At 40.5% G+C, this 25,645-nt stretch overlaps 2 protein-coding genes across 7 annotated transcripts in view; one reads left to right on the top strand and one right to left on the bottom strand.

Annotated features, from left to right (window-relative positions):
* PRKCZ (protein kinase C zeta) overlaps positions 1 to 15,859 on the top strand; it is a 39,667-nt gene extending 23,808 nt beyond the window's left edge. For all 3 annotated transcript variants that reach the window (XM_052691879.1, XM_052691880.1, XM_052691881.1), the window contains 10 exons: positions 995 to 1,183; positions 2,736 to 2,833; positions 3,344 to 3,430; positions 3,843 to 3,978; positions 4,337 to 4,424; positions 4,990 to 5,109; positions 5,686 to 5,765; positions 6,332 to 6,421; positions 13,892 to 14,007; positions 15,356 to 15,859. In XM_052691879.1, the coding sequence (XP_052547839.1) occupies positions 995 to 1,183; positions 2,736 to 2,833; positions 3,344 to 3,430; positions 3,843 to 3,978; positions 4,337 to 4,424; positions 4,990 to 5,109; positions 5,686 to 5,765; positions 6,332 to 6,421; positions 13,892 to 14,007; positions 15,356 to 15,443 (1,092 nt within the window). In that variant the 3' untranslated portion in view covers positions 15,444 to 15,859. The remainder of the gene's footprint in view (positions 1 to 994; positions 1,184 to 2,735; positions 2,834 to 3,343; positions 3,431 to 3,842; positions 3,979 to 4,336; positions 4,425 to 4,989; positions 5,110 to 5,685; positions 5,766 to 6,331; positions 6,422 to 13,891; positions 14,008 to 15,355) is intronic.
* A 1,745-nt stretch (positions 15,860 to 17,604) lies between these two features.
* FAAP20 (FA core complex associated protein 20) lies at positions 17,605 to 22,010 on the bottom strand. 4 transcript variants are annotated; one of them, XM_052691900.1, is made up of 4 exons: positions 21,855 to 22,010; positions 20,243 to 20,390; positions 19,039 to 19,658; positions 17,605 to 18,573 (listed from the first exon to the last, which is right to left on the bottom strand). In XM_052691900.1, exons 1-4 carry the CDS (start codon positions 21,926 to 21,928, stop codon positions 18,501 to 18,503), a joined length of 915 nt encoding a protein of 304 aa, XP_052547860.1. In that variant the 5' UTR covers positions 21,929 to 22,010; the 3' UTR covers positions 17,605 to 18,500. The 4 variants fall into 4 exon arrangements, with proteins under 4 accessions (XP_052547860.1, XP_052547862.1, XP_052547861.1 ...); XM_052691902.1 differs by having other exon boundaries at positions 19,039 to 19,719; positions 21,855 to 22,009; XM_052691901.1 differs by lacking the exon at positions 21,855 to 22,010 and adding an exon at positions 21,517 to 21,801.
* Positions 22,011 to 25,645: the final 3,635 nt, after the last annotated feature.

Below are 25,645 nucleotides of genomic sequence, written 5' to 3'. Positions count from 1 at the left end.
TTCTTTCCTCTACCTCCACTACAATACTTGTCACTACTATTAATTTACACTTGAGTAGCTCTTGCTCTTGGGTAAGTGACTGCCTTATTTTCCATCATGTGCCTTTAGAATTTGTCTCAAATTCAGAGATGCCAAGACATGAGTTGTTGTTGTCTGTGGTTTCTGCTATGGCAGTGCTCAGGTATACACTGTTTAAATTTTGATGGATGCTCTTCTGAATTACAATGATCTGACTTTCCCGTCTTGCTTTTGAGCTTAACTAAAATAATTTCAGGTGTCTGCAAAGAGGATGTGGTATTCTGGTAGCTTTGTTGAATAGACTCTTTAAGCTCACAGCAATCTCTTCTAATAGCAGTCAATCCTAGATCAAGATTCTTGATATAAATAGTTGGTTCAGCAGAACACTGATCTGTCTGCAAGTACTGTAGCATGAGGTCAGATAAAAATAGGCAATAGAAGTGTGTCAAAGCATTGTGTATCCTGGTGAAATTTGGAAAGTCAAAATGTGTTGTGGATGGGAATCTTTAACTGCTTAATCTGTAGTGTTATATCACATAATTCCAGCAGATAGTTAAGATCAAGTTTATCTTTTAGAATTTAAAAACAGCATTCTTTGTGGCAGAATATTTTCAGCCAGTTCTCACATCTCAGAATATAAAAGATGGTCTTTGCTCAGTGTGAAGTATAAATCAACATAGCCTGAAGTTTAAGGATGACTAAAATGTCACTTCTAAAAGCAATGCCTTCTGTTTTCCAGTAGGGAGTACTTATATGATTCATTGAACAACTAGAGCAAGAACAAGAGAGCAAAACAAACATCAACAAAATATTTCTAAAGAAGTTATTATCAGCCATTCAGATCTGTGTGACAGTGACAACAGCATGTAAACTCAGTGAGCTCTGTCCAGTGGTTAAAGACCTTTTGGCTGTGGTAGATGCTAGAAAGAGAAGATACTTTCATAACAGTTAACTACTTGTTTCTTTTTTTATACAGGATATCAAACCAGTCATTGATGGAATGGATGGAATTAAGATTTCTCAGGGGCTTGGGCTACAGGACTTTGATTTAATCAGAGTTATTGGACGTGGAAGCTATGCCAAAGTTCTTCTAGTTCGGTTAAAAAAGAATGATCAAATCTATGCGATGAAAGTAGTGAAAAAAGAATTGGTCCACGATGATGAGGTAAGCCTGTGACTGCATTCCACTGCGTGTTTTGGAAACGTAGTGCTGTTTGTCAAACACCATTCAAATGAGAAGGCAGCAGAAGGCTTAGAAAACAGTTCTGTCGTAGGAGTTTTACTGGCTTTTGAAGTCACCTGTCACTGTCTGCTTAAAGTGTAGCATCAAGATTCAATTTGAAATGTCTCTCATTTTGATAAAACTCATAAATTTGGTGGAATGCGTGTGAAGAATGTTCAAACAAGTGTGCTAATCCTTGCACTTAGTTCACTTAAAAGAAGATGGAATAGATAGAGCGAATCCCAGCAAAGAAGGAAGGGAGGTTTGAACCACCTGCAGTGCCACAGAGCTGGGATGTGCCATGTTAAGTAAAGGAGTGGGGGATGGGTTCACAGCCCTGCTCAGACAGTGCTCTGAGAGACCTTGCAGAACGATGCCATACGTTGTCAGGCTGCCAGCTTTGGTGGCACTCTGCAGTGTGACATGCTTGTGCAGGAGTGGCAGCACGTATGAAGAGCTGTGTGAGCTGTGATACCAGAAGATATTGGAAGAATATGAATTTTTCTAGGCTTGATCCTGTTAATGTTAGCTTACTAATGTAGCACTGCTGTGTTGTATGAATGTACAAATATGATGAGCTTAGTTTGGGATCTCCAAAAGGAGAAATTATTCGTTAAAACAAGAAATAATCGTGTTTCTTCAAAATGGAATTTGGTGTTCATATCTGGGCCCACATTTACCAGTCTGGAATGTAACTTCTTGAGGAGTGTTTAAACGCAAACCTTTCAGATTTGGTTTTGTTGGTAAATGTTCTTGATTCCCTTTGAGACTTCAGTTACTCAGCCAGACGGGTTGTCCTGGAGTTGAAGTCTTTGTTTCCCTTCATATGGTTCTTCACCAGTTGTTCTTGACAGGAAGGCCTGAATTCTCAGCAGCTGTCTTGGTTATCTTCAGATTGGCTGGAGAGCTGGAAGTACCTGTCAGAAATAGAGAATTCTTATTACTTGCATTCCTTATTTTTGGCAGGGTGCTGCTGAATGTTCATAGAGCAGAGTGTGGTCTGTGTAATGTCCTGTATCTACTGCTAGAACCACTTGTCCATACATTTTAATTTCTTATGATTATAAGAAAAATGATTAAATGCTTTCTTATGGATCTGAATTTTGGTATTTTGGTACAAATGCTTCACTGTTATCAGTGAAATTTTGTTACATTCTTGTATTGCAGTGTGTAGTTAGAACTTCTGTTGATGTATTAAAGGCAGTCTGTGATAATACTGAGAGTGATTTTGGTTGGACAAACTCATCACAGCTTGGTAACTGCATTGAGTGAATTTCAAGTATCAGATGAGCAAATGAAGCTCAGTTATTTAAATACATTGAATAATGGAGCTGAGGTGTTTTCTATTTTCCTCCAGTTTTGGTTTCTTAGCCTTTCTTAAGGACGTGTGAGAACACTGTATACAAGGGAGGTTAGATGTAAACAATTTATTTTCTGGGAGTGTTGGCGGTGGTTATCTGGTAGAAGTTCTGATTGTTCAATTGTTCTATTTCAGGATATTGATTGGGTGCAGACAGAGAAACATGTGTTTGAACAGGCATCCAGCAACCCATTCCTGGTTGGTTTACATTCCTGCTTTCAAACAACGAGTCGGTAAGAAAGATCTGAAATTACAGTCATCATTGGACTAACTGCTTCTCGTAAAGGAAGTGCAACCACTGCCATGGCAGCCAGAAAGCTGTGGAAGGGTTCCATTGCTTCACCAAGGCCAGTTCAGAGGGTGTAACTTAGTGCAGTGTGGAGCAAAATGCAGGGATTTCCTGCCCATAATATTAATCAAACACTGCTGTCTTTCGTACTGTTTCTGGTAGTACCACAGTTTTCACAATAGTGGACAATTAAGTGAAATGTCCTCTTCCTGTTTAGTCTGGCTTTTCTTCATTTTTCTTTGCTTTCAAATAAAGGATGTGCTCCTGCTGATATGGGTCCAACAAGGATTCTTTTGGCTTCTTTCCTAATCTCAAGTAATTGTGGTAACCATAAGAAACATGCAAGTCAGATTCAAGAGTGGAAGTGAAAATGGCTCAAATTGGAAGAATAGCAGTAGTTTTCTTCCTACTGAGAACTCGCTTGGAAGCCATTAATTTTATTGTATACTTTCAGATTATTTCTTGTCATAGAGTATGTAAATGGAGGAGACCTTATGTTTCATATGCAACGGCAGAGAAAACTTCCTGAAGAACATGCAAGGTATTTCACTAATCCAGCTGTCGTGGTTTTCCTTCGGTTATTTCATGTTGTATGAGATTCTTTAGGAAGCTTGTTCTGTAAGAGAATATGAATAGACAAGGGGAAACAGAGGTTATTTGTAAAGATTAGAGTGTTGTGCTATGGTAAGAAATGTCAACTTTTTTAGATGTGATTTTTGATAATTAGCAAACCATTTCCATGGATTTGTATTTACTGCTTCACGTTCAGTTAACATTTCTTTGATATGTTGATAGATGATTAATAGAATTTAAAATTACATTTGCCATTCGTAGAGGAATGGTTTTACAATATGAGTTCGATACCTTTGTGAACAAATGCAGCTTCCTTTCAGTATCCTGTTCACAGAAACAAACTGGTTTTGTACAGTTTTTAAGATTTTTCTCTTTTTCAGGTTTTATGCTGCTGAAATTTGTATTGCTCTGAACTTCCTACATGAAAGAGGCATAATCTACAGAGATTTAAAACTAGACAATGTTCTTTTAGATGCAGAGGGTCATATCAAATTAACAGATTATGGCATGTGCAAGGTAAAATGTTCTTAGATTTCTTTTCTCTTCTCTTCTCTTTGTCACTCAGTAGTGTATTTCTCTGGTTAAGCTTTTAAGTCCAACACTGTACCTAGTGATATCAAGGGGAAACTGACAGAAGTTACCCTTTGCTTAACACCAGTGTTACTGAGCCCAGAATTGGTTGTGAAATAGCATCTCAATGCTGCAAAGCAGCTGAAGCATAGGACCAGATTTGTGACTTCTTCCTTCATGTTTTTTATGCCGATCACTTTGCTGGAGAGGAGTTAACCTTGACTAAGTTCATTTCTAATGTTCAGTTTTCTACCTTCAAAGTAGAGGTAAACTTCTAATTCTTTAAACTGCTTTATGTATGTAGGAAGGACTGGGCCCTGGTGACACTACGAGCACTTTCTGTGGAACACCAAATTACATTGCACCAGAAATCCTAAGGGGCGAAGAATATGGTAAGCTGAGACTGAGCAATTTGGTGTTACAACTGAGCACAAATCCAAGTTAAGAGTCATAGCTTTGTTCAAGTACTGTTGTTACAGGATTTCCTCACTTTTGTGCCATTGTATGTTGAGGAAATTTAAATGCATGTTATATTGTGTAAGTTTGCAAGAGAAAAACAACCTTTTAAGTTCAGAAGTCGTTCATTTTGGCTGGTTTTAAATCCTACTTTCCCTGAACAGTGCAGTGTTACTCAAATCAAGCCTCAACCCTTGATGTACTTGACATCCCAACTGCTATTGTTCCCCAGGCAAGGTTATGGAATGCTGTGACAAAGTTCATTGTTTATGCAGAATCAAAACCATAATCTTAACCACTGTGTTGTTATAAACTGATCTGCTCAGTAGGTTGGGTTGTGTACAGACACACAATCTGTACGGGTTGCTGTCATGATCCAAATTCCTGTCAAGTCTCATCCCTTGATACTGGTCATGTAGAACCAGACCATTAATCTTCACGTTATGAGAGAACCCTGAAATTGGAAAAGCAGCTTAAAATCTACTGTGTAAATATTGGCAGGGTTCAGCGTGGACTGGTGGGCTCTTGGTGTATTGATGTTTGAAATGATGGCAGGAAGGTCTCCGTTTGATATCATTACTGACAATCCAGACATGAACACTGAAGATTACCTCTTCCAAGGTATGGTTTTTTCTTCTATCATTTCTCTTGGGGGAGAGATAATGAAAATCAACAGTTGCAGTAGGATACTTGGAATTGCCTTCTCTTTTCCTTTTCTCATCTCGCAGCTGCTAGCAGGTCTACAGTATATGAAGTATTTTTAAGGTTTCATCCTAGGTATTTATTTTATTGAACTGTGATGAAACAGCCTGGAATTAGGAACCTTTCTACAGATGATAAAAGCATATCAAAGAACAGAAGTGAAGCCAAATAAGATTGCATGGAATTACGAATTATTGCTTAAAAGCAAACTTTTACTTATGCTGAGGACACAAAATGTTTTATTCCCTGTTCGTGCTACAAATAAAAAGATCATGTAGCTAACATTTTTTTCTGAAATCTTGAAGTTTTGCTGCAATAGTCTGTATTACTGTAACTCCTTATGTTCAAAAATGTATGTTAGTTTCCAAAAGTACCAAATGTTCCCATTTTTCAATTGGTAACATATCTGAACAATGTAGTGTTTGTGTTGAAATAATGGTCAATGTAACAAAACAAACAAAACCAACAGTATTACTGTTTTTAAACCTGTAACAGTTATCCTTGAGAAGCCAATCCGGATTCCAAGGTTTCTTTCTGTCAAGGCCTCCCATGTGTTAAAAGGATTTTTAAACAAGGTAAATGACATTCTCTTATTTTTAGCATCTAATATCTGGAAGTCAGCTTCCTGTTGAAAGGAATACGGTTAAGAAGTTAATCTGCTTACTATTAAGAAAATCTGTAAAACCTTGGCATCCTGTATGATTTAAAAAAGACCAACCAAACCACCACCACACAACTTGTTAGTTCTGAAGAACTCCCACATCAGACTTGATTCAAAAGCCTGCCCTTAGTTAGAAGTTGCTACAGACATTTATAAGCTCTTATCTGTAGCACTTAATGTTCACTGAATTAAGTTCATTGAAATCCATAGAACCATCATCATTCAAATGGGGGGGAAAGAATATGAATTATATATTACTAAGTCTAATTAGTATTGTCAGAAGTTGTAAAATACTTGGTTAAATAGAGCTTTTATATGAACTCCAAAGAGAATGAAGGTGCTTTGGTAGCCGTAGCATGTGCATGTTAACAGCTGTTTGTGTAGCAGTGGAGAATGCTGGTGATACAGATGGGGTTGGTGATACAGATGTGGGCTGTAACTGACTCAGTGTGTAACAGCGTGTTTCTGTGCTTTTTGCAGGATCCCAAGGAAAGGCTTGGTTGTCAGCCACAAACAGGGTTTTCTGATATCAAGTCTCACACGTTTTTCCGCAGCATAGACTGGGATCTGGTAAAAATCATTACTTCTGTTTGTGCCTTCAAAAGGAATCTTGTTAGTTTCTTGTTAATTTAGCCAGCAGAGATGCAAGGTGCCTGTGGTTGTACTCTTCTGGTGGTCATTTCACACAGTCCTAACAGAGAAAGGCAGCGTGTATTATTGAGCAGTGCTTAATTTCCCTGGTTAGAAACCTTTCTGCCTCGAAGGGAGGGAAGGTTGCTATTTAACTGAATGAACAAGAGCAGGGAAAGTGCCACAGAACCAGTTAAAGCACAGCCATGGCAGGTGAGATGCTTCACATGCACAAAGCATTTGTGGTCTACTTGTAATACATTATTGAAAAAACAAATTATGTACATTTTAAAATGAGGAGGATTATTCAAGTAGGTAAGAGTGAAGTAACATTTAAGGCAGAGAAGGATTGCATCTTTTTCTTTAAAAAAAAAAAAAGTGTGAAAGTTTTGTAGCTATTTGAAATAATTCTCTGAATATTTCTTCTTGTTTTTCTCTGTATCTGGTGTAATAATGGAAATGTTTAGCTTAGGATGGAGCAGACAACGTGCGTGTCTGTAGGTTTGGATGCATAAATATTTATTGAAGCTAGTTTTGTAAAAGCTTCTGTTACTCAGTAACTGCCTCTGCTTCATAGAAAATCACCATAGGAACTGCGTTGTTGCATTTATTGACACAGCCAAAAAGAAGTCAGGAACTCTTCCTTACCAGCATTACATTTTTAATGCTTTAGTTGAATATTGAGAATATAGGCACGTATTGTTTTCATAGTCCTGGGAAGTCTCCACAAAATACGGAAGCAGGCAAGCAGCAGTGCCTGTAATGATGTGAAAGAGCTTCAGATGAGAGCCATATGAGTGTTGCTTCCAGGCCTGCTGTTCAGGCATTCAGAGAAGACATTCACTGCATTAGGAGCCAGTGTTTTAAAGTACCTGCCGTTCACGGAGCTGTTTGTACCATCATTACAAGGATGTCTACTTCTGTCACAGCCGTGGCTCGTTCTCTGTTCTCCCTTCACCTACGTGCTGTGTTCCATTATGTTAGCTACCCAGTGGTAGCTATCATGCAACTTGACTGCAGTTTGTGTTAGAAAATAAATGCCATGCACTGCAGGGTTTCTGTTTTGCAGAGTTTTTCTGAGAGGTGCAGAAGACTCTTGGATCTGTTGTCTTTGTTTGTATAAATACTTCTTAATTGGAACTATTACTTCTTGATCATGCTGAGTTTACTTAATTTTGGTTTTCTACCTACTTTTTGGTTGAAAGCCTTGGTATTAAATATCTAATTAAAAACACTAATAAACTGGGGTGGATTTCTGTACAATTTTGCAAGATAATTAGGACAGCACTGCTCAGGAGGATCGAAGATGTCAGGAAAAAAGCTAAGCTATGCTTTTAGTATTGGGAAATGTATTTAGGATAACATGTAAAACCTCTGTAAGTGTTGTTTTCAGTCTTGGTCATCTGAGTTGTGTGTGGTTGGTTAGGAACATATTAGATTACTCACTCTGTATGCAGCATGGTATAACAGCATTCGGGGAAGCACCAACACAACCTTTCTAATTGTTTCAGCACAAAGTACCTATTTTTACAGTGTTTATCCATTACATATTGAAGAAGTGCTACAAAGCCATGGCTACTGCTGTGTGCAGAAGCAGTTATGGCTACGTTTTGCACAGCAGTATCAACTCATCGTTCGCATTGTCTTGTCAGATTATGGTGATGGCAGCATGGCTGGCTTTTTTGTTTTGGATATTGTAACAGAATATAAATTTTAGGGTTACAGTGTGGGGGTTGGTGTTACTGAAAATTAGAACAAATTTAGTCTCTGTTCCTCTGACTTGAAGGTTAAGGGCTACTTCAGGTCATTTACTCTGTTCAAGTGTTGCAGTTCATCTGGTGTGTTTCCCTTCCTACTAAATACAGCCTTTGCTTATACTTCTTAATTGCAAGTTTTACCTGTTAGCTGTAGATTTCTAGTTGAGTGTTCATCAGAGTCTCTAGAGATGTGAATCTTAACTGCATTTCAGATGTTTTCATTTGATTGGTGGTGTATCAGGAGCTTTAAGTAGACTAGATGAGTCTCCTGTAATTGCATACAAATGCTGTTCCTCAGGAAGAGAAATACACTGTCCTCCTCTTTCTTCTATTGCTGCATTCTGCATCTGTGTAGGAGTTTTTCCAGTCTTGACTACGCTGTACCAAGTTAGAACAGCAAGCTTAAATGGCTGAATTATTTTTGGATCTCTATTTTTAAATGTGGAGCACTAACTATATTGGTGTTCACTGCTTAACTTGTAATAAGTTATACTTAAGTATTCTGACATTTCTCTCGAATGGCATTTAGAATCATTGAATTTGTAGGCTGCTTATGTTAGTAATTATGGAAAAGGTTGCAAAAATAGGAATGCATTTCTGGTCTCAGTGTAATTCATGTCAGTGTGGCTTCTTGTTGTTTGTGTTGCTTCAAAACGCCTGAAAACCTTCAATTTTTCCTTGTGAAATTGACCTATAAAATATATTGGAATGAGATTCTGGGAGCCAACACACTCTGTGTAAACTTCTGTTTCACATGGGAGAAGGTTGTGTTTGCATTTTGAATTATTTTAAAGTGGCAGTAATTTGTATATGATCTGTGAGGCAAAGAGGAGCCTGAAGTCAGATGGTCGGGAGAGGATTTTGTGGCAGATGTGAAACTTTACTTGATTTCAGAATACAGTGACAATACATTTCAGCTCTCAAGTCCATGTTACTGTTCTTGATATGCAGGCAGCACAGAGGCCTCCTTATGTGCAGTTTCAGTTGATAACCTGTGGACATCATGGGTGTAATAACTCGAGTGAGAAACCTCTTCAAAGAACATTACCGAAACGAATCATAGAACGGATAGGATCAGAGAATGCTATTTAATATAGAATACAACTACTTAAGACTGAACAAGACCTTAAGAGAACCTACAGGCCTTGGTGTAGAAAATAAGAATGCTTCCCTTCCCTCGGTGTGATTCAGCCGTCCATCCAGGTGTGTGAAGAGGCTGGAGCCAGGGAGAAAGCTGGGTGTATCACGGAATATTATTGCAATGAAAACGAAATCTAGTTTTTCAATCTTCATACAGAAATATATATTAAGACAATCTTACTGCTTTCTCATTTAATGCTGTTGTCACTGAGGATGTTGCATGAAAACAAACAGTGCTGTTTGCTTTTCCATTAGCGTCGTTAGTTCTGTTCCAAGGGGAGCTTTGAATGTTGATTTTGTATCTGATGTTTCTCTAGAGGAACGGTGACCTCCAGTGGCCAGCAAAGCTTAACCCAAAGTGTATGTACCACGTAGGCCTTAACAGATCAGAGTAATGATCAAGTCTGGTAGCCTGTCTCTATCAAAGCCGTTACCAGAAGCTTCAGAGGAAGGTAAAAATGGTTCCAACTGCTCATAGCCTACAATGTTTCTCCTAAGGATAAATAACTTCCTTCTAATTCATGTGTTGGTCACTTTTATGCCCTGTAGCATGAGTAGAAACACAGAGCATATAGATGTGTAGCTCAATTAGTGGTTAGGAAGCTGCCTGTAACATAATGCTTTTTACCACAGCTGTTAAGTACTAACTTCTGTGGTGATAAATTCCTTAACAGAATGGGGGAAAGTAATTGGAGTATATTTTCTTTAATTTAAAGAAAAACTACCTCCACAGTCCAGAGAAGGCAGGAATAATTCATTTAGCTGGAACTGAACTCTGAAACAACTAGAAATCTATTTAATCAGCTGCATGCCTGTTAGCATTCTACCCAACAAGAAAATTTTCAGTGATAATGTAATTATGGATCATAATATAGGCTAAATTCTTACCCTGCCACTGGGCATCTTGTCCCCAATTCTGCTCCATCTTGCTCCATCTCAATTACAGGGGGATCCATGCAGGAAGTTCTGTACCTCTCATTTGATACAGCTGAGGTTGTTCTTGTGTATTTTTCCAAAGCACATAACTGGAATGCTGGTCCTGTTTCAAGTTCTGTAATTTCTGCTTAGATGACCCATTAAAGAAACCCAGGGTGAGCGATAAACATAGTGTGTTTCCAGTACTGGAAGTCTGCACTCATTTACCATTTGTTCTTCCAATTAAAATGTAATCCAGTAATGTTAAATGGGAAAGCCACTGTGAAGTGCATCATACGTGGAAAATCTCTACTGTTAGGAGGCTATTTCAGACAACTATGAAAGCACAGACAATGTAGCTATAAATATATATAGCTGAAAGTAGTAATGCCAGCATATGTTGTAAGTACCCACAGAGGATGTTAAGATAGACATGTGCCAACGCTGAAGAATAGCATTATCACAATTTCTTTTGCAATCTTACCCCAGAATCCTTGCTGACACTTCCTTCTGCAGGCAGGTAGTGACTTCAGTCCATTTCTGAATGCAGTTCTGTGATGTGTACACAGAGCCTCTTTGAATTAAAGGAGCTTTGAACAAAAGCAGCATGCCAACTAAGCAAACATTTTGTAGAATTGCCATCTTAGGTGATGATAACTAGAACACCGATAAGATATGGTTATCTGTTATGTTTAACAGTGCTGATTATAGCTAACTTGTAAATTGGCAGTTCAGGAGCAAATAATTTCAGTTTTGTTAACGCTCAGTAATGTCTCTGAAATGTTGCTGCAAGAATTGTTTTTACAAAGTAGAAGAAATTTACTGACATCCATAAATCATTAGTGATGGATGGAGGAGCTTGATTCATGATGTGCTTCACTCAGCACACTGAACTGCCACTCCCATCACTTGCTGTGCCTGGCTTTGTAATTGGCACACTGCTTATCCTTTTGAAGTTGGCTTTCTAATGAAACATTTTCTCACTGTGATATGTGGTTAACAAATGCCACAGTGTGATCATAAAATAAAACCAGAGCATGGGACCTGATGGCAGTATTATTGGTTTGTAATAGAAAGTTGAGAGATTCAAGTGAATATTTAAAAACAGTAAGTTCTGTCTCTCAAGAGTGGCTTCCCAGACGGAGTTCAGCAGTTTACTACCTCTATTTCCTGGCTATAATGAGCTGAGGTGGACACAGAGCGTGGGAGAGAGGTGGAGGAAGGGCTGGGTGTGGAAGAGCTCTGGCAAAGCTGTGGTCAGTGATGCGTGGGGTTTGGGAAGGCCAGAACTTGAGACTTGCTTTTTCCTGAGGCACTGATCTGGGTCAATTTCTGAAATCATTGCAGTAGCTTCCTTAAAGACAGACTAACAGCAGCGTAACCTTTAGAGTATGTAGGAAAACTTGTTTGCATTAATGTGAGCTAATTTGTATGATATCCTTGTACTTGGTGCATTTGATAATTAAGCTCATCAGTTCTCATCATGGCGAATCTGCCTATGAAGATTTTTGCTATCTGTTGTTAATCGGTAGAATCACTTACTTGGAATGACAGGTGCTCTTCATTTTTGTCTTTATTTGCTTAGTTTTCTTATTTTCTTAACGTTTCTGATTAGTGAGGTGTTAGAGATGTGTAGATGTTTCACATTTTAGAAAATGTTACGCTTTTTTATGCATCATTTTTCTCTAGCATAAATACTTTGTTACCTTTGCATTGCATCCCTAAATTATGTATTTGTTTCAGTTTAAGTCATAGCCTCAGCATATCAATAACTGTAGGCATTAGAATTTGGTTGGTTACCTTCCCATGAAATGTGTGTTTGCAGGGCAGAGAAATAACATCACGTGGCATTAATGATGTGACCTCTTTGAAATGCCACGGATGCTTAGAACTGCGTGCTGGAAACATTCACTGCTCTGGCTGTGCGTGCACAACACTCCTCAGTTCACACCGTGTTCTGATGATTTAAGTTCTTGCCTTTGGTGTTAGTTGGTATTGTTTACCTCACTGATTTTCCAGACTGTAATGCTTTGGAATGGCTTGTTTGCTCGTGTGGAGGAGTTGAGCAGTAGTACTGACTTGGCTGCTGCTTGGGCTGTGTCTTATGCAGGAATTAGAACGAGTGTTTGCCACGTGGTAGAGCTGGGAAGAGGGCAGCTAGTGCTGCCTTGGTTACAGCATTTTGTGTTTCAGTGTGAATGGAAACCTATTTAATTTGTTTTTGTCTTTTCTCTTACAAAGCAGTGAGAGCACTTTGTTTTTGTTGCTGTCGTTACTTTAGACTATGCTGTCAGATATCGTCATGATGAATTCTGTCCACAAATATTTGATGTACGATACCTTAAAGAACCGTGCAAGAAGTATACAAATCCATTAGAACTGCTTATAGACAATCCTACAAAAACTTGATTTATTAAAACTTCGGATGCTTCTTACTCTACAGTGCTTCAATGGGGAGACGTTCTGCATTACTTCCACTGTATTACTGTGGTAGTGCTAGTTTGTATTTCAGGCAATATGTGATTAGTTGGCCGGGTCTTGCAGCATCTCACTGTGGTTGGCGACCTGCTCACAAAGCAGGGTAGATGTGTGTGGGCATCCTCCTGCTTTTGGAAGTCAAAACACCCGTCCATGACTTCCCCTTGGAACAAGCTAAGCAAGGGGAAATTCCTGTTTTTAACTGCTGTGGATAGATTTCAACACATCACAACCTGTCAGCAGCTCCTGTGTCACTCAGAGCTGTGATAAGAGCAGTCTTACGACTCTGGGTGATAGCAGGGATTTGCCTTAATAAATAAACTGTAGCTTCTGTTGAGCACACTGCTGCAGCAGCAAATGAGAGAAGGTTCTTAATGATTAGAGCAGCATTATTTGAATCAAGTGGTTTTTTCGCGTGTTTTGGCAGTCCTTGATATGGCAGATAAACAGTGGCTTTGTGTTCTCATAGCAGGAAGGATTGTGTGTAAATACACTTAAAGATGCATTTTAATTGCAAAATGAATTTCTGGGTTGCTTTAGCTATTATGATGGCTCTTGCTTTTAATGAGTAGCCATTGAAGGGGATGTTAGCTGCTTACAGTTCTGTTTTGTGCTGGAGCTAACATTAACCAGTAAGTCTGGATGTCTTGATGTAAATGCCTTTGCAAGAGGCAGCTTTAGAGACACTTATAGGAGGGGGGGAAAATGTGAGAGATTCTGGGAGGCTTCTTGGCTTGAATGGAAAACTTCTGGAATGTGCTGTCAATTTTAAATCTTGAGCCAGATTTACAGAGCAACAGGTTTTTTTCTTAATTTATATGGTGAGAGACTTGAGAAACAGCTTTCTATTATTCAAGTTTGAAGGTAATTTCTGATTATTTCTCCAGTTGTTATCCTTTTGCTGCCCTTTAGATATAATCCAGAAGCATGTACCATTCAGTGTCAGTCTACCAGAAAAAAACTTACTAGCATGTTTGTACCTTCCACCAATATTAAAATGTAGAAATAAGTAACTATAGTTACACATGTACTTTCAAGCCAATTTATGTTATTTTTAGGGAGTTTACAAATTACTAAATATCTGTAACTTTTCTTCCTCTCCCATTGTATTTTTTCCTAGCTGGAAAAGAAGCAAACAACCCCTCCATTCCAGCCTCAGATCACAGATGATTATGGTCTGGACAACTTTGATACGCAGTTCACCAGTGAACCTGTGCAGCTAACCCCAGATGATGAGTAAGCTTTCTTTTTCCCTGAATGCAGTCACACATAAATTTATCTTAAGTTATAAAAGTTGTTTTCTCATAGTGATTTTTAAATATGTACTTAGCTTTAGTACATAGTCAATGTCTTCAAATATTCTACAACTTACCTTACTTTCTGTATATTAGAAAATTGCTCATAATCCCTAAGTTGGTCAGAACACCTCATTAATTTACTGTTGGGCACGTGCTTGCTCAGCAGCAACATTTAGTTCGAACCCAGGCAGTTTGGATCTTAGATTGTCCAAACTCTACTAAAGTAACTGTACACAGTTCGGGGTATTTACAGAAGTGCTAGCAGTTCAAGTTGAAGCTTGACTGATGTCTGGAAGGACGAGGAGAAGCTCTGTGCAGTACAGGGCAAACATCAGAAGAAGCGTTCTTGTAGCTGTCGCTTGTGTGTGAAGCATTATTGCGTGGTGCTGTTTTGTCACAAGTACAGTGAGGCTATTTGCTGCTGGTCTGGCATTTTGGTGCAGATCAAAAGTGAATCAGGAAATGCTGAGCTTTCCCAAAAATGTGAGACAAATAATATTGAAATTGCAGTGCAGCAAGAATTTTTTCAGGAGAGCTTTACTGTGAGACAGCAGGAAAGCTTTGCTTCTACTTCATACACTTGCTTTTTATTTTCAGTATTTTTAATTTCCTCTGCTTGCTTTTTCCTCATTAGGCTAGAAGCCCTGTGCTGTAGACTATACTGCATTTGTTTTCCAAACATCTGCAGCCTGCTGCCTTGTTCACATTTGAAGAAAACCAATTTGTTGTGTTCTAGAGTTGTAACTGGATTCTGCAGAGCTGGTTAATGAAGGTGTGCCCAGATCGATCTGTGGCTCTTTTTGGGTGCCTAATAAAGCCGATTCTGAAGTACTGTTTTTGGAACTGGGCATTTAGTAATGGATTTACTATTCCTAATTTACCAGATACTGCCTGAAGTGCTGCATGCAGTTGTGTGCCATCTGTGCAAGAGGCTGTTGCATGTAGTAACTGTTAGCAGGCACATTCCAGCCTTGTATGCTTCTGTGTGCTTCCCTTCTTCCTTGCTGCTACACAACAAAGCTGAACTCTTGTGAAAGACAGTGGCATTTCAGAGCCTCTTTGTATTAAGGTGCCTGCTGCAATCCTAGGTTGGCCCTGTGAATGGGATGAACCCTGAGTACGAAACACATCTTCAGAGGTGTCCCAACCTTTTGTCCCATTTGTTGATGCTTCTGTATGTCTGTGACACAGCTTCCTGTAGGTATTCTGCTGTTACCTGAGGAAAACAGATACAGCAACACCACTACCTGCAACCAGTAAAATGACATTTGTTTTTTGTTTTTCAGAGATATAATAAAACGAATAGACCAGTCAGAATTTGAAGGATTTGAATATATTAATCCATTGTTGCTGTCAACAGAAGAAACAGTATGAGGGAAAGGCATCTTTGCTGTGGACGATGTGAATGACCTTAAATTTATACTTACCTACAGTATATGCATGCGAGGCTGGGAACTGTAAGATTCTGGATGGAGACCAATGATTTAAAAAAAAAAAATTGCTGCTGAAAATCAAAGAAGAGAATAATGATTTTGGTGGGTGTCTTACCACCACTAAGTTATTCTTAAATTCTGGGCACTGACACAACTGGCTTCATTAATGAAGGAATTTGCATTTTGTGCCTATTTCATGAAGGATTGAAACACTCATTGCATCTCTGGGAAAGGAGTTTCTGGACAAGTTTGAGAACTGCACGCTTTCTACAAACATTTGATGCAATGAGTTCCAGTTGAAGAATATTAGTGTAACATCCTGAAGAATAAAATATATTACGGTGGTGTTGAAGCTTATTTTTGATGCCTTTTTTCACAAGTGGTACCTGTCTAAACGTCTCAGATGTATTTAAAAGGAGTTGTGTTTTATTAGCAATCAAAACATAAGTTTGGGTACAAGATTTAAGTGCCTAAATGGATAAACTGCATTGAAGAGTTGTTACATATTTGGAGCGTTCTTAAACCTGGTAAGTTCTGCTTGTTAATATTCAAGTAATCATTTACATATAAACATGGTTCACAGCTGCAACCTAATGTTCACTTGTTTCTTTGTAGAATTTGACATGTGGAGTGACTCAGCAATATTAATTCCGGGTTAAATTGTACAGTATCAGTTTCCAAATCTGTTGTTTTAAATTCCAAATCTACCAAAATGTATCAATTGAAGAAAACTAAATTTGCACAGGAAGGATTTCTGGAAATATTGAAGCAGTGCCTACACCTACAGTGATATTGTGTACCAGATCTTTGGAAAGTGTTCTCATCAACAGCACGAATACTCAGAAACAGAGAGGAAGCATTAATAATAAAGCATAGCCTTAAAGTTTAAGTAGTGAATCTAGAATAACCATAGCAGTCAGCTTTCCTGATAAAGCACACCTCCTGCTTATGATAAACTGTCTGCTTACGATTGCTCAGTGCATATTAATAAACTAATCATTCTACATAAAAGAATGGGATGTTTTGGTAAAAATGGTTTGCATCCAAGTAGTAACTTCTTCTTAATTGAAGAACAAAGCATAGCCAAGAACTTGGGTACGCAACAGTAACTGTCAAACCCCTTCCTGTAGAAACTGGGGGTGGGCTGGGGGACAGGGAAGGTGGGGAAAGGTGTGTGTTCCATCCAGGTCAGTTACCAGCTTGGAAAAGCTCTGTCACTACGTATGGGAATTGGTGTGCATTGCTATCTGAAATGTCAGACGCTTGTGAGGACTCACCTGCCTCTAAAGTAACAACGTGAGGCACTATTTCTTTTTGCTGGGTTTTTGGTTTGCTATATGGTGTGGGTTGTAAATACAAAACAGGAAATATTGAGAAACCCTGTGCCATGTCATCTCGCCTAATTTGGTGTAAACTGCAGGACAAAATGCAACACTCTCACTTTCTTTGTATTAACATCTGGTTTTCTCAGGGTACAGCATTGCATTAGGTGCTGAACATGACATCTTTTGGATTCACATCCAAGTCATGAGGTGCTAGGATGAGACTGCCAAAACATTGTTTAAAACTTTCAATTAACCATTAACAGTCCACATTTTGTATCCCTTCATTAGCAACAATTATGCAGATGTGTGGTTTAGTTCTATTAATCCCATCCAGATCTAAGTTGTGGGTTTCTCTCAGTTGACTGTAGCTTTTTGTATTAAGCAAGATGTATTTTAATCAGCACTAAATAATTTAACCAGTAAGAAGTACTTGCCTCAAATGCCTGGATTTTAGATACTTTATCTAGAAGACAAAATCTTTTAAATCTGTCATTTTCAAATTATTTTTTCCTTCTCCTTGCCAACTGCTTTGTTTACCCTGAAAACTTTTTGTTTCAGTTCCCCTGGTTAAACAGCTGATCAATAGCTACACTAGCGACTGCAGGCAGCTCATGAAAGGAAACGGGGCAGATGAAGCTGTCCTCTGATGTGCTGAGGCATAGAACTTGAAAGAGTATAAATGTGATTTGTTGGTTTTTGTTTTTTAACCGTGTTCCTGGGTGGCCAGAACATTTTTGGGAGGGAGGGAAGGCAGAACAGAGACGTATCTGCTGAACAAACATTGTAAAGAATACTTGATTTATTTAAAAACTTACAGGCATTTACAATGTTGCTGTGTTGCCAAATAGTTTGCTGGATACAAGTTTGGTTGCTCATGTGCAAGTGTATGAATAATGTTCTGTTCATAATGAAGGGGAAATTTTTTATATAAAGTACTTGTTTTATAAATAAAAGAAAATGAAGGATGTAATGTGTGGTTTAAAAAAATCCTAATATATTGCAAATGGATCTGGTTATGATATATAGTTGTCTTATTTGAAATAGTAAATGAAAATTCTAGCTAATATAATGATTGTAAAACAGTAAATATGTTCTTGTAGTTTTGTATAATTAATTAGTTGGGATCTTTGACCAGTTTTATTTGTGCAGAAGATGGTATACTAATCCATAACAGCTAAGATCATTTATATTCTTGCACATCTATTAAAGACTTTAATGAAAAAGTTAATTGTTATTATTTATCAGTAAACTGAGCTATGTCCAACTTGCACTTTTTAAAGCGACCTTATTGTAAATTAAAAAACCTGCAGAATTATGCCTGTACTTCAATGCTGTAGTCTGTTTATTCAATGGACTTGGCTCGCATCTGAACTGCTGGCTCTTGAGGTCCAGAAGAAAGGTTTGCTGAGACAGAAGTTCAGATACTGGTCTGCTGTGCTCTTTCACGTTCCGTGAAGGCAGCTGCACGTGCTTGTCTCAGCTATTTTGGTTACGTATGGGAGGACTTAAAACCATCCCAAACAACAGGCAGGTGGCACTTGACCTTCTCAGTTCCTGACAGATGATATTTCAGGAAGTTTGAGACAAGGACATGTTTCCTTGACACATCTTTCCTCCTCCTTAGAGAAAGGTTCATACTTGACTTTGTCCCTTTGCTCTTCATTATTCTGGATCTACCACACGATATCGTCTGTGCTTTCAGATAAGCATCTAGCAAGATGGCCATCGATATCCAATTGTGACAGCCTGCAAACAAAAAGAACTTGGTGAGATAGAGCCAAACAACTCCATTTATGCCACTCCTCCCCTCCTCTCAATTCCTGTAAAATCTCGTTGATGAAGCCATTCTTTTGTCTCATTCAGCCTTTCAGAGAAGGACAGCATTTGGCAGACATAGCCTGCGGTGTTCGAGGACCTGTTCAGAGCCGTACTAGCTTTCAGCAACTGCAAAAACCTAAATGCTAGTAAGTGGTGTTATTTCAAGAAAAAACATAACTCACATTGTACAGTAAATTGTAGAGTAGGTGCTAAATTGCTGGAAGGGAGATTTTTTAATAGAGGTAGTTAGAGAGTAATGGAGGGCTGAATTCTGCCATTAAAAAGCCAAGTAAAAATTTTGCCTACTTGATTTTCATAACATCACATAGAATGTAGCCAGAAGTATTGCTTTTTGTATAGATGGAAGACAGCACAGAGAAATAGGAGACTCACGTTTCATTGAAACGAATCAGACACATTGGGCAGCTGTCAAGAGTTGAAGATCCTTCACTCTGATGTCCAGAATTCTCCTTGCAGCTCTCATTTCCAGCCATGCTCCCCAGAGGTTTCCTTTCTGCAGGCGCGCTTCTGGTCTCACCAAATGAAGTACTGCTTTGATGCATTTGTGCTTGAAGCTCTCTTTTCTCTTGTTTTCTGTTCTCCTTGCTGTTCTGCACAGTCCCTCTGCAATGCTGTTGAACGCTTGGAGCTTTTACAGCTCTTTGTGACGATGCCAGGTAGCATGTAGAAGTTTTATGCTGAGTGTCTTTAGATGGCTTGAGATCTGTATCTGCCTTGGAAAAACCTCTCGTGTCTTCCCAGGCCATGTTTTTTGGATCTGTATTAGTTTTACAGCATCTTTGCTCAGATGTAGAAGGTAAACTTTTCAGTTCATCTTCTTGGTCCCATTCTTCATGTAAATGCTCCATCTGTGTTTCTATTAGCTGAGGGGAGCTAAAATCTTCTGGTTTAAAATTCTGTTCCCTGTGAAAGGCTGGAAATGATGTCCAGTGGAAGTCTTTCATTCCAACTTTGAAAACTTCTTGGTTTTGTAGACTCTCTTCCTCAGAGCTCTGTGACATACCCACAATGTCTTCAGAACAAATCCATACACTAAAAACAAAGCTGGACATACTAAAAAGACAGAAAGCTAAACTACATTGGAAGCAATGAGCATCTTATTTACATCTATCTCCAGCACTTGCAAAGCAATTAACAACTTCCTAGAAGTGTCTTAACATTTCTAAATAATTCCCACTGAACACAAATAGGATGTTCTTGTATGTCCCACAGAGAACACTCACCTGCTGTTGTTTAGGGGGAGAAAAAAGATCTGCTTTACAAGTGCAGTGTCTTGTATTTTAAGATTGTATTCAGTAATGGAGCAGTGTAATACCTGATACTGTGTAATTAGTCTATTACCATTTACGTTTTCCCATTCCCTTCCTTTAGGGACGTGCTGGTACTTATGCCTGCACAGAGAACCTCTTTGCAGGAATTGTTCTTAGTTCCCTGCAATGTATGTAGAGTAAAGAGCTGCAAATCATCTATTTAAAAGTCATTTCAGAGCGTTGTCTCTGATACCCTCATTCAGACTGTCAGTACTGTAAGCATGGCACAAAGCGAAGACAAACAGCATACAATGCACTTCCTTTACCTTTCTGAAGAACTCTGGAAAATAGGGCACTGTTTGCCAACTTGTGCATTGTAAATCTTGACTGATGTTCCTCAGTAGCAAGCTCCATGTTTTTTCACACTCATTTAAATCATTTTTTTCAAACCAGGAACTTCTGTCAGTCGATGCTCTGAAAAGCAAGGGAGTTCCAGTAGTGGGGGTGGGGAGAGAGGGAAAAAAAATACATAGCTATTATTCTGCCTCTTAATTCATCTAGCGTAGTGCTGAGGTTTCCTAAAACATTTATGTTCCTAGCTGTTGCTTTAGCAACAGATGTTCTAAAATCAAATGTCCGCTAGCTGATGGTATATTAACCTATTTCAGCCCAACACAATGGCTAAGCAAGCTGACCTCCTCTGTTCCTGGCTAAGCACAAGGTAGGGGTTTTGTGATTGCAGACTGGCATGCCTCTTCCATTTGCACTGCACAGAATTCCCTTTTTACCTATTTACTGTTGATCAAGCAGCACTGTGTGCTGAAGGTAGCATTATATTTGACAATTTTGGCATGTAAAATCACAGAGAGGCACTTAAAAGCTATTTGTCAGTAGGAATAAGTAAACCAATGCAGACTTCTCACAGTTTAAAAGAAGTGAGACTCCCTGTGGAGGAAAAAAGTTCAGCTGTTTATTGTGCCGTTTGTTTATCAAGGGAACCTTTGTCTAGCCTACAGCAAGCTTCTTCTAGAACAAGGAGAAATTATTTTGTCTGTAAGCTCATTTTGCAGTCTACCCTTGTTTTCCAAATCATCCAGTAAAACAATTACATTCTACTTATAACAAATGAGATATAGGCACTTATTTTTGTCTTCATTTCTGAGTGGTACAGTGAAGTGTAGCTGCTGTTTTCTTCTCAAAGACCAAACGTGGTACCTGCTGAGCACGGAATCATTGTGTGCATTGAGGAAGGCAACGCTTCCTGTGTGTGCTCGGCTGCTCCCACGTGGCAATCTGAAATTACTGATTAGCTTTCTAAACAACTCTATCTAATCCTTCCTAGGAAGGCATTAGAAAGGATTAACCATAAAGTAAGCATAATAAGGGTTTTATGCGCGCAGGGTTGTATCGAGCCAATTGGAAGAGGAAGGATTGTCAGTGGGAATTGCGCTCTGCTCTTCTCGCTTCTGGCTGAAGCGTTTTCTGGGCTGGCAGCCCTGAGGCGATGCTGAATGATGAGGACGATTCTCAGGAACACCTGAGGAGGTTTTGGAAGGGCCACCTCTGACCGCAGGACCTCCTTTCCTCCATCCTCCCTTACCCGAGGGCTGGGAAAGAGAAACTCTTCCTGCTCTGAAGAAAGCCAGCTTCATTTTCACGCATCAGCTTTCCTCACCAGTCCCGCGAAGGCAAAGGCAGAAGGCGCAGGGCCCGGCGCGCCGTAAGTTTGGTGCATTTCAAGTTTTAATAAGACCTCGTGTGCTTTATGAAGGGACCTCAAACACAACCGCACAACGTGCTGGAGACGCAACGGCGCCCGAGGCGCTGCCCGCGGCCGCGTGAGGCGGTGCTGCCGCTTCCGCCCTCCGTGAAGGCGAGAAACGCCTCCCCACGCCAGGCCCCTTTCGCGGAGCCCTTCCCCGCCCTGCCCGCACTCACTGGCGCTCCCGGCCGCAGGCTGTTGGCGCCTTCCTGGCCTTGAGGCGCAGCTTGGCAGCTCCTTCCTCAGCCATGGCAGCGGCACGCGCGGGGACGATTGAGGAGGCGGCGCTGCGCGCGCTCGACCGTTGGGCGGAAAAGGCGCCGCCTCAGCGCGGCCGTTGGGCGACTCCGCCCTCAGAGCTGCGCCGGCTGAACGGTGAGGGAGGCGGGCTGAGCGGGGAGGCGTCGCCCCGCCGCGTGATGGGCGCTGCTCGGCCCGTAGCGAGTTAACAGCTCGGGTTGGAAAGCTATCTCCTCAGTAATAAGTTGTGTTTTTGAAGCGTTCTGGTCAACGCGGGGGTTGGAGCGGCCGCCTCCCGCTCTGCGCAGCTGTGAGGGAACGGCTCACAGCAAAACCCTGCGTGGGTCTTTGTGCCCTCAACAAAGTGCTGCGTGCTGCCGTGCGGGGCTGCAGCCAACAGCTGCAAACTTAAGTATTAAAGTAGATTAAGAGTACATCTCAGATCTGATTCCTTCTCCAGAAAAAGCGATGCTGATCAGTTCTTCTGGCAGGACGGTTTTGAGTGTTTTTCTCATCTGCTGCAGCACCCCAGAAGTAACTGTGATGCTTTTTGCTTCTGCCGCCATTTAGAAGCTGCTTCCCTGAGAGAGGAGATGAGGTTCCACCCTGGTTTTCCTTTCCACCCTGGCAGGGCAGGCACTATCAGCATCCCAGGCAGAACCAGGTGAGAAGTGGTTTTAAGAAATGGTTTGAAGTTGATAGAAATGGTTTAAAGTTGAGGGAGGGAAGATTTAGGTTGGATATCAGGGGAAGTTCTTTGCTATGAGAGTGGTGAGGTGCTGGAACAGCTGCCCAGAGAGGCTGTGGATGCCCCGTCCATCCCTGGAGGTGTTCAAGGCCGGGTTGGATGGGGCCCTGGGCAGCCTGGGCTGGTGTGAAATGGGGAGGTTGGTGGCCCTGCGTGTGGCAGGGGGGCTGGAGATTCATCATCCTTGAAGTCCCTTCCAACCCCGGCCATTCTGTGATTCTGTTTGGAGTGCTGAATATGGAGCTTTAGGGCTGCAGGAAGGACCGCAGTGATGGCAGCAGACAGCAAAGAACAGCAGCAGGAAATAAAGAGTAGGTGGAAAGAGGGGCTCAGCCGTGTGAGCGGCTGGAAATGCCGTGACAAGGGCAGTGAGGTCTGATTTTATTTGCTGGCCTTCATTAAGGCTGTGAATGATGTTACACTACTAATAGCCACCGCGTGGCGGCAGCAAACAGCACAGAAATCCTGCTTGAAGAAAATCCGGGGGGCAATGAGAGCTTTTTGGCTGAGCTCGCGTCTGCAGGCGCCTGTGCGTATTCCTGGGTGCATCTACAGGAATGATTGCTCACACCGCAGTTCCTTCCTTTGTTCCTGTGATGTCTGTCAGTGTTTTACCCATCTTGTGACCCCTTGCAATGTAGCTGGGCAATCCTCTCCTCCTAAAGCATGCGTTGCACTCGCAGGTTGGTGCTGTTAGGTATGGTCATCAGAAGTGTTGGCTGTTTTTCATGCTGCAGGTGTTGCTGTGTGGTACTATGACTCGTGCATTAGAACGTTTGCAACAGCTTTGTTACGGGTGAGCTTAAAAATTAATTATTGTGCGGCAAGGATGACAAGTGACAGAATATAATGAAAGGAATAGTGGAAATTACTGGTGTAGCTGATGATTTTTAATTTGTATCTTTCCGGAATTAAAAATGGACTTGCCGTAGCATAAAGGTGAAGAGTGAAAAAGGACCTGCTCCTGGTTCTGCCATGCTGGGTGAGATCATGCTATAGTTTCCTCAACTGGCATGGAAATCCCATTACTTCTCTCTTGACTTTGAGTCTTCCTTAATTCAATAACTGCAGTTGTTTTGTGATCTTACACAAAAGTTCTCATGGAAATGCAAAGACAAGTCTTTATCAGCAGCAGCCTTAACTGGAGTTGAGCCAATGGTCGAAGGATTTGAGCTTTTGGAAGCTAGAATGCTTCTACAGATTATCTTTAGGGATTTCCTTGTAAATGGAGTGCCAGCATGTGCAGTTATCTACTCCCTGTAGAGGCTCATCGAGCTGCACATGCTTAATCTTTACTTACATGTTTCCCGATTCTTGCTGTAAATTGGGCCTCAGTTTTAACTTTTGCTCTCAGGAAGAAGGGGCTATTATAACAAATTCTAATCCTTTTGCAATTCCACAATCATTTAAGCCTGCCAAACAAACCAAGCGATCTTTTCTTGGGCTGAGGGAAAGAGGAGAGTGTAAAACGCAGGTGGCAGCATTTGCTGGGGAAGAACTGGTACATTATCAACTAATCCGCCTTCTGCTATTTCTGATTTCCTACCCAACAGCTGCAACATTGAATGAGAGCTTCTGCATTTGGGAAGAATTAGAAAGCCTGGTAATGCAGGGTCTCTATTACAGATACAACAGCTCACAGACAGGGAGGAGATTTTTGCTGCCGGTGTAGAATTTGGAGTGTCAGGCGTTTGATAGCCTGGACAAATTGTAATTTTCAGCTATTGTTGTGGAGTATTCGACGAAGAAGTGGCACCGTGGTCTCTGCAAGGTTTCTCTCAGGGAATGATATAATTGTATGCATGAGCTACTATCTTGTTAACAAACCACTTTGAGGCTAAAGCCCACACAGTTGTTAAAACTTTTATTTATTTTTTATGACAACTGATGCTGTCAGATAGTTTTGGTCCTTTTAGATATCTTTGGTTCTGTAGCAATAGCTCCAGGATCAGAGGATAACGTTAAGAATAAACAGTGCTTTGCTAGAAAATTGAAAGGTTAGTATGTTGTGATTACTTGTTCTAACTCACACTTGGTTAAGGAGTAGGTGTTGATAAATTTTGTTCTTGTCAAACATGCTGTGACTTCACTCTAGAATGAGCATGTCCGTTCTGCTAAATGCTGTACAGAAAATGTCCCTAAAGATAGCACAGGGAGCTGAAGTACATGTAGTAAAACATCAGTGAGAACTCCTGCAGCGATGGGACTCCAGCATTCTGTCCTCTGCAGCCCAGCAGCAGCAAATGCGGCGCTGGGAAGAGAAACTCAGCCTTATGGGCTCACACAGTACAGACAGCTGTCTGCAGAGAGATGGGAAATTCTGACTACTTTCATTGATGGGACGTATTACAATTCAAGCCACAAAATTAAGAAAGCTGTGAAAGATTTCCTTTAGCACAGGCAGGAGAATAATGATGACGTGCAGTTTCATTCTGAGAAGTGTGAGCCCATTGCCATTTCTTGAGAAAATCAGCTGAATGGAGACAGTTATGTAAGCTCTCCCTAATTTTAGTGCTAGGTGACGTAGCCTCCAATGAAAAGTCACTGGCTTTGGAACCTGCTTCCTCCAGTACCGCACCGGAACTTGAATTTGTTGATGTGCACAGATGAGTGAGCAGCTTATCTTTTCCATTCAGCCTTCCCATTCAAAGAGTAGGAACAGGTTCAGGACCTGTGTGGCTGTACGTACAAAATCCAGCCATGTGACATTTATGTGCCGAGACAGGAAGACCTAAAAAAGAGGGCTGGGGAGAGTGGCATGGCATTTGTGGGTACCAGGTTGCCAAGGAGGCATATTGTATTGAAACAGTTGCCTGGGAAACATTTAAAAATACGTTGAGTGGAAAAACATATGTGATGTGCCCACAAGTGTTCTGTGTGAATGAAATGCCATAGCTGATGATGGCACCAAAAGGCTGTTACTATTACATGAAAAGGTGCTGCGAGTGATGTTTTCTTTTCCTGTTTGTTTGTTTGCTG

This window comes from Tympanuchus pallidicinctus, unplaced genomic scaffold (assembly GCF_026119805.1).
Source record: "Tympanuchus pallidicinctus isolate F22 unplaced genomic scaffold, pur_lepc_1.0 scaffold29, whole genome shotgun sequence".
NCBI classification, from domain to species: Eukaryota; Metazoa; Chordata; class Aves; order Galliformes; family Phasianidae; genus Tympanuchus; species Tympanuchus pallidicinctus.
Note: the sequence above shows the minus strand (reverse complement) of the source record. Positions and strands in the feature narration are given on the sequence as shown.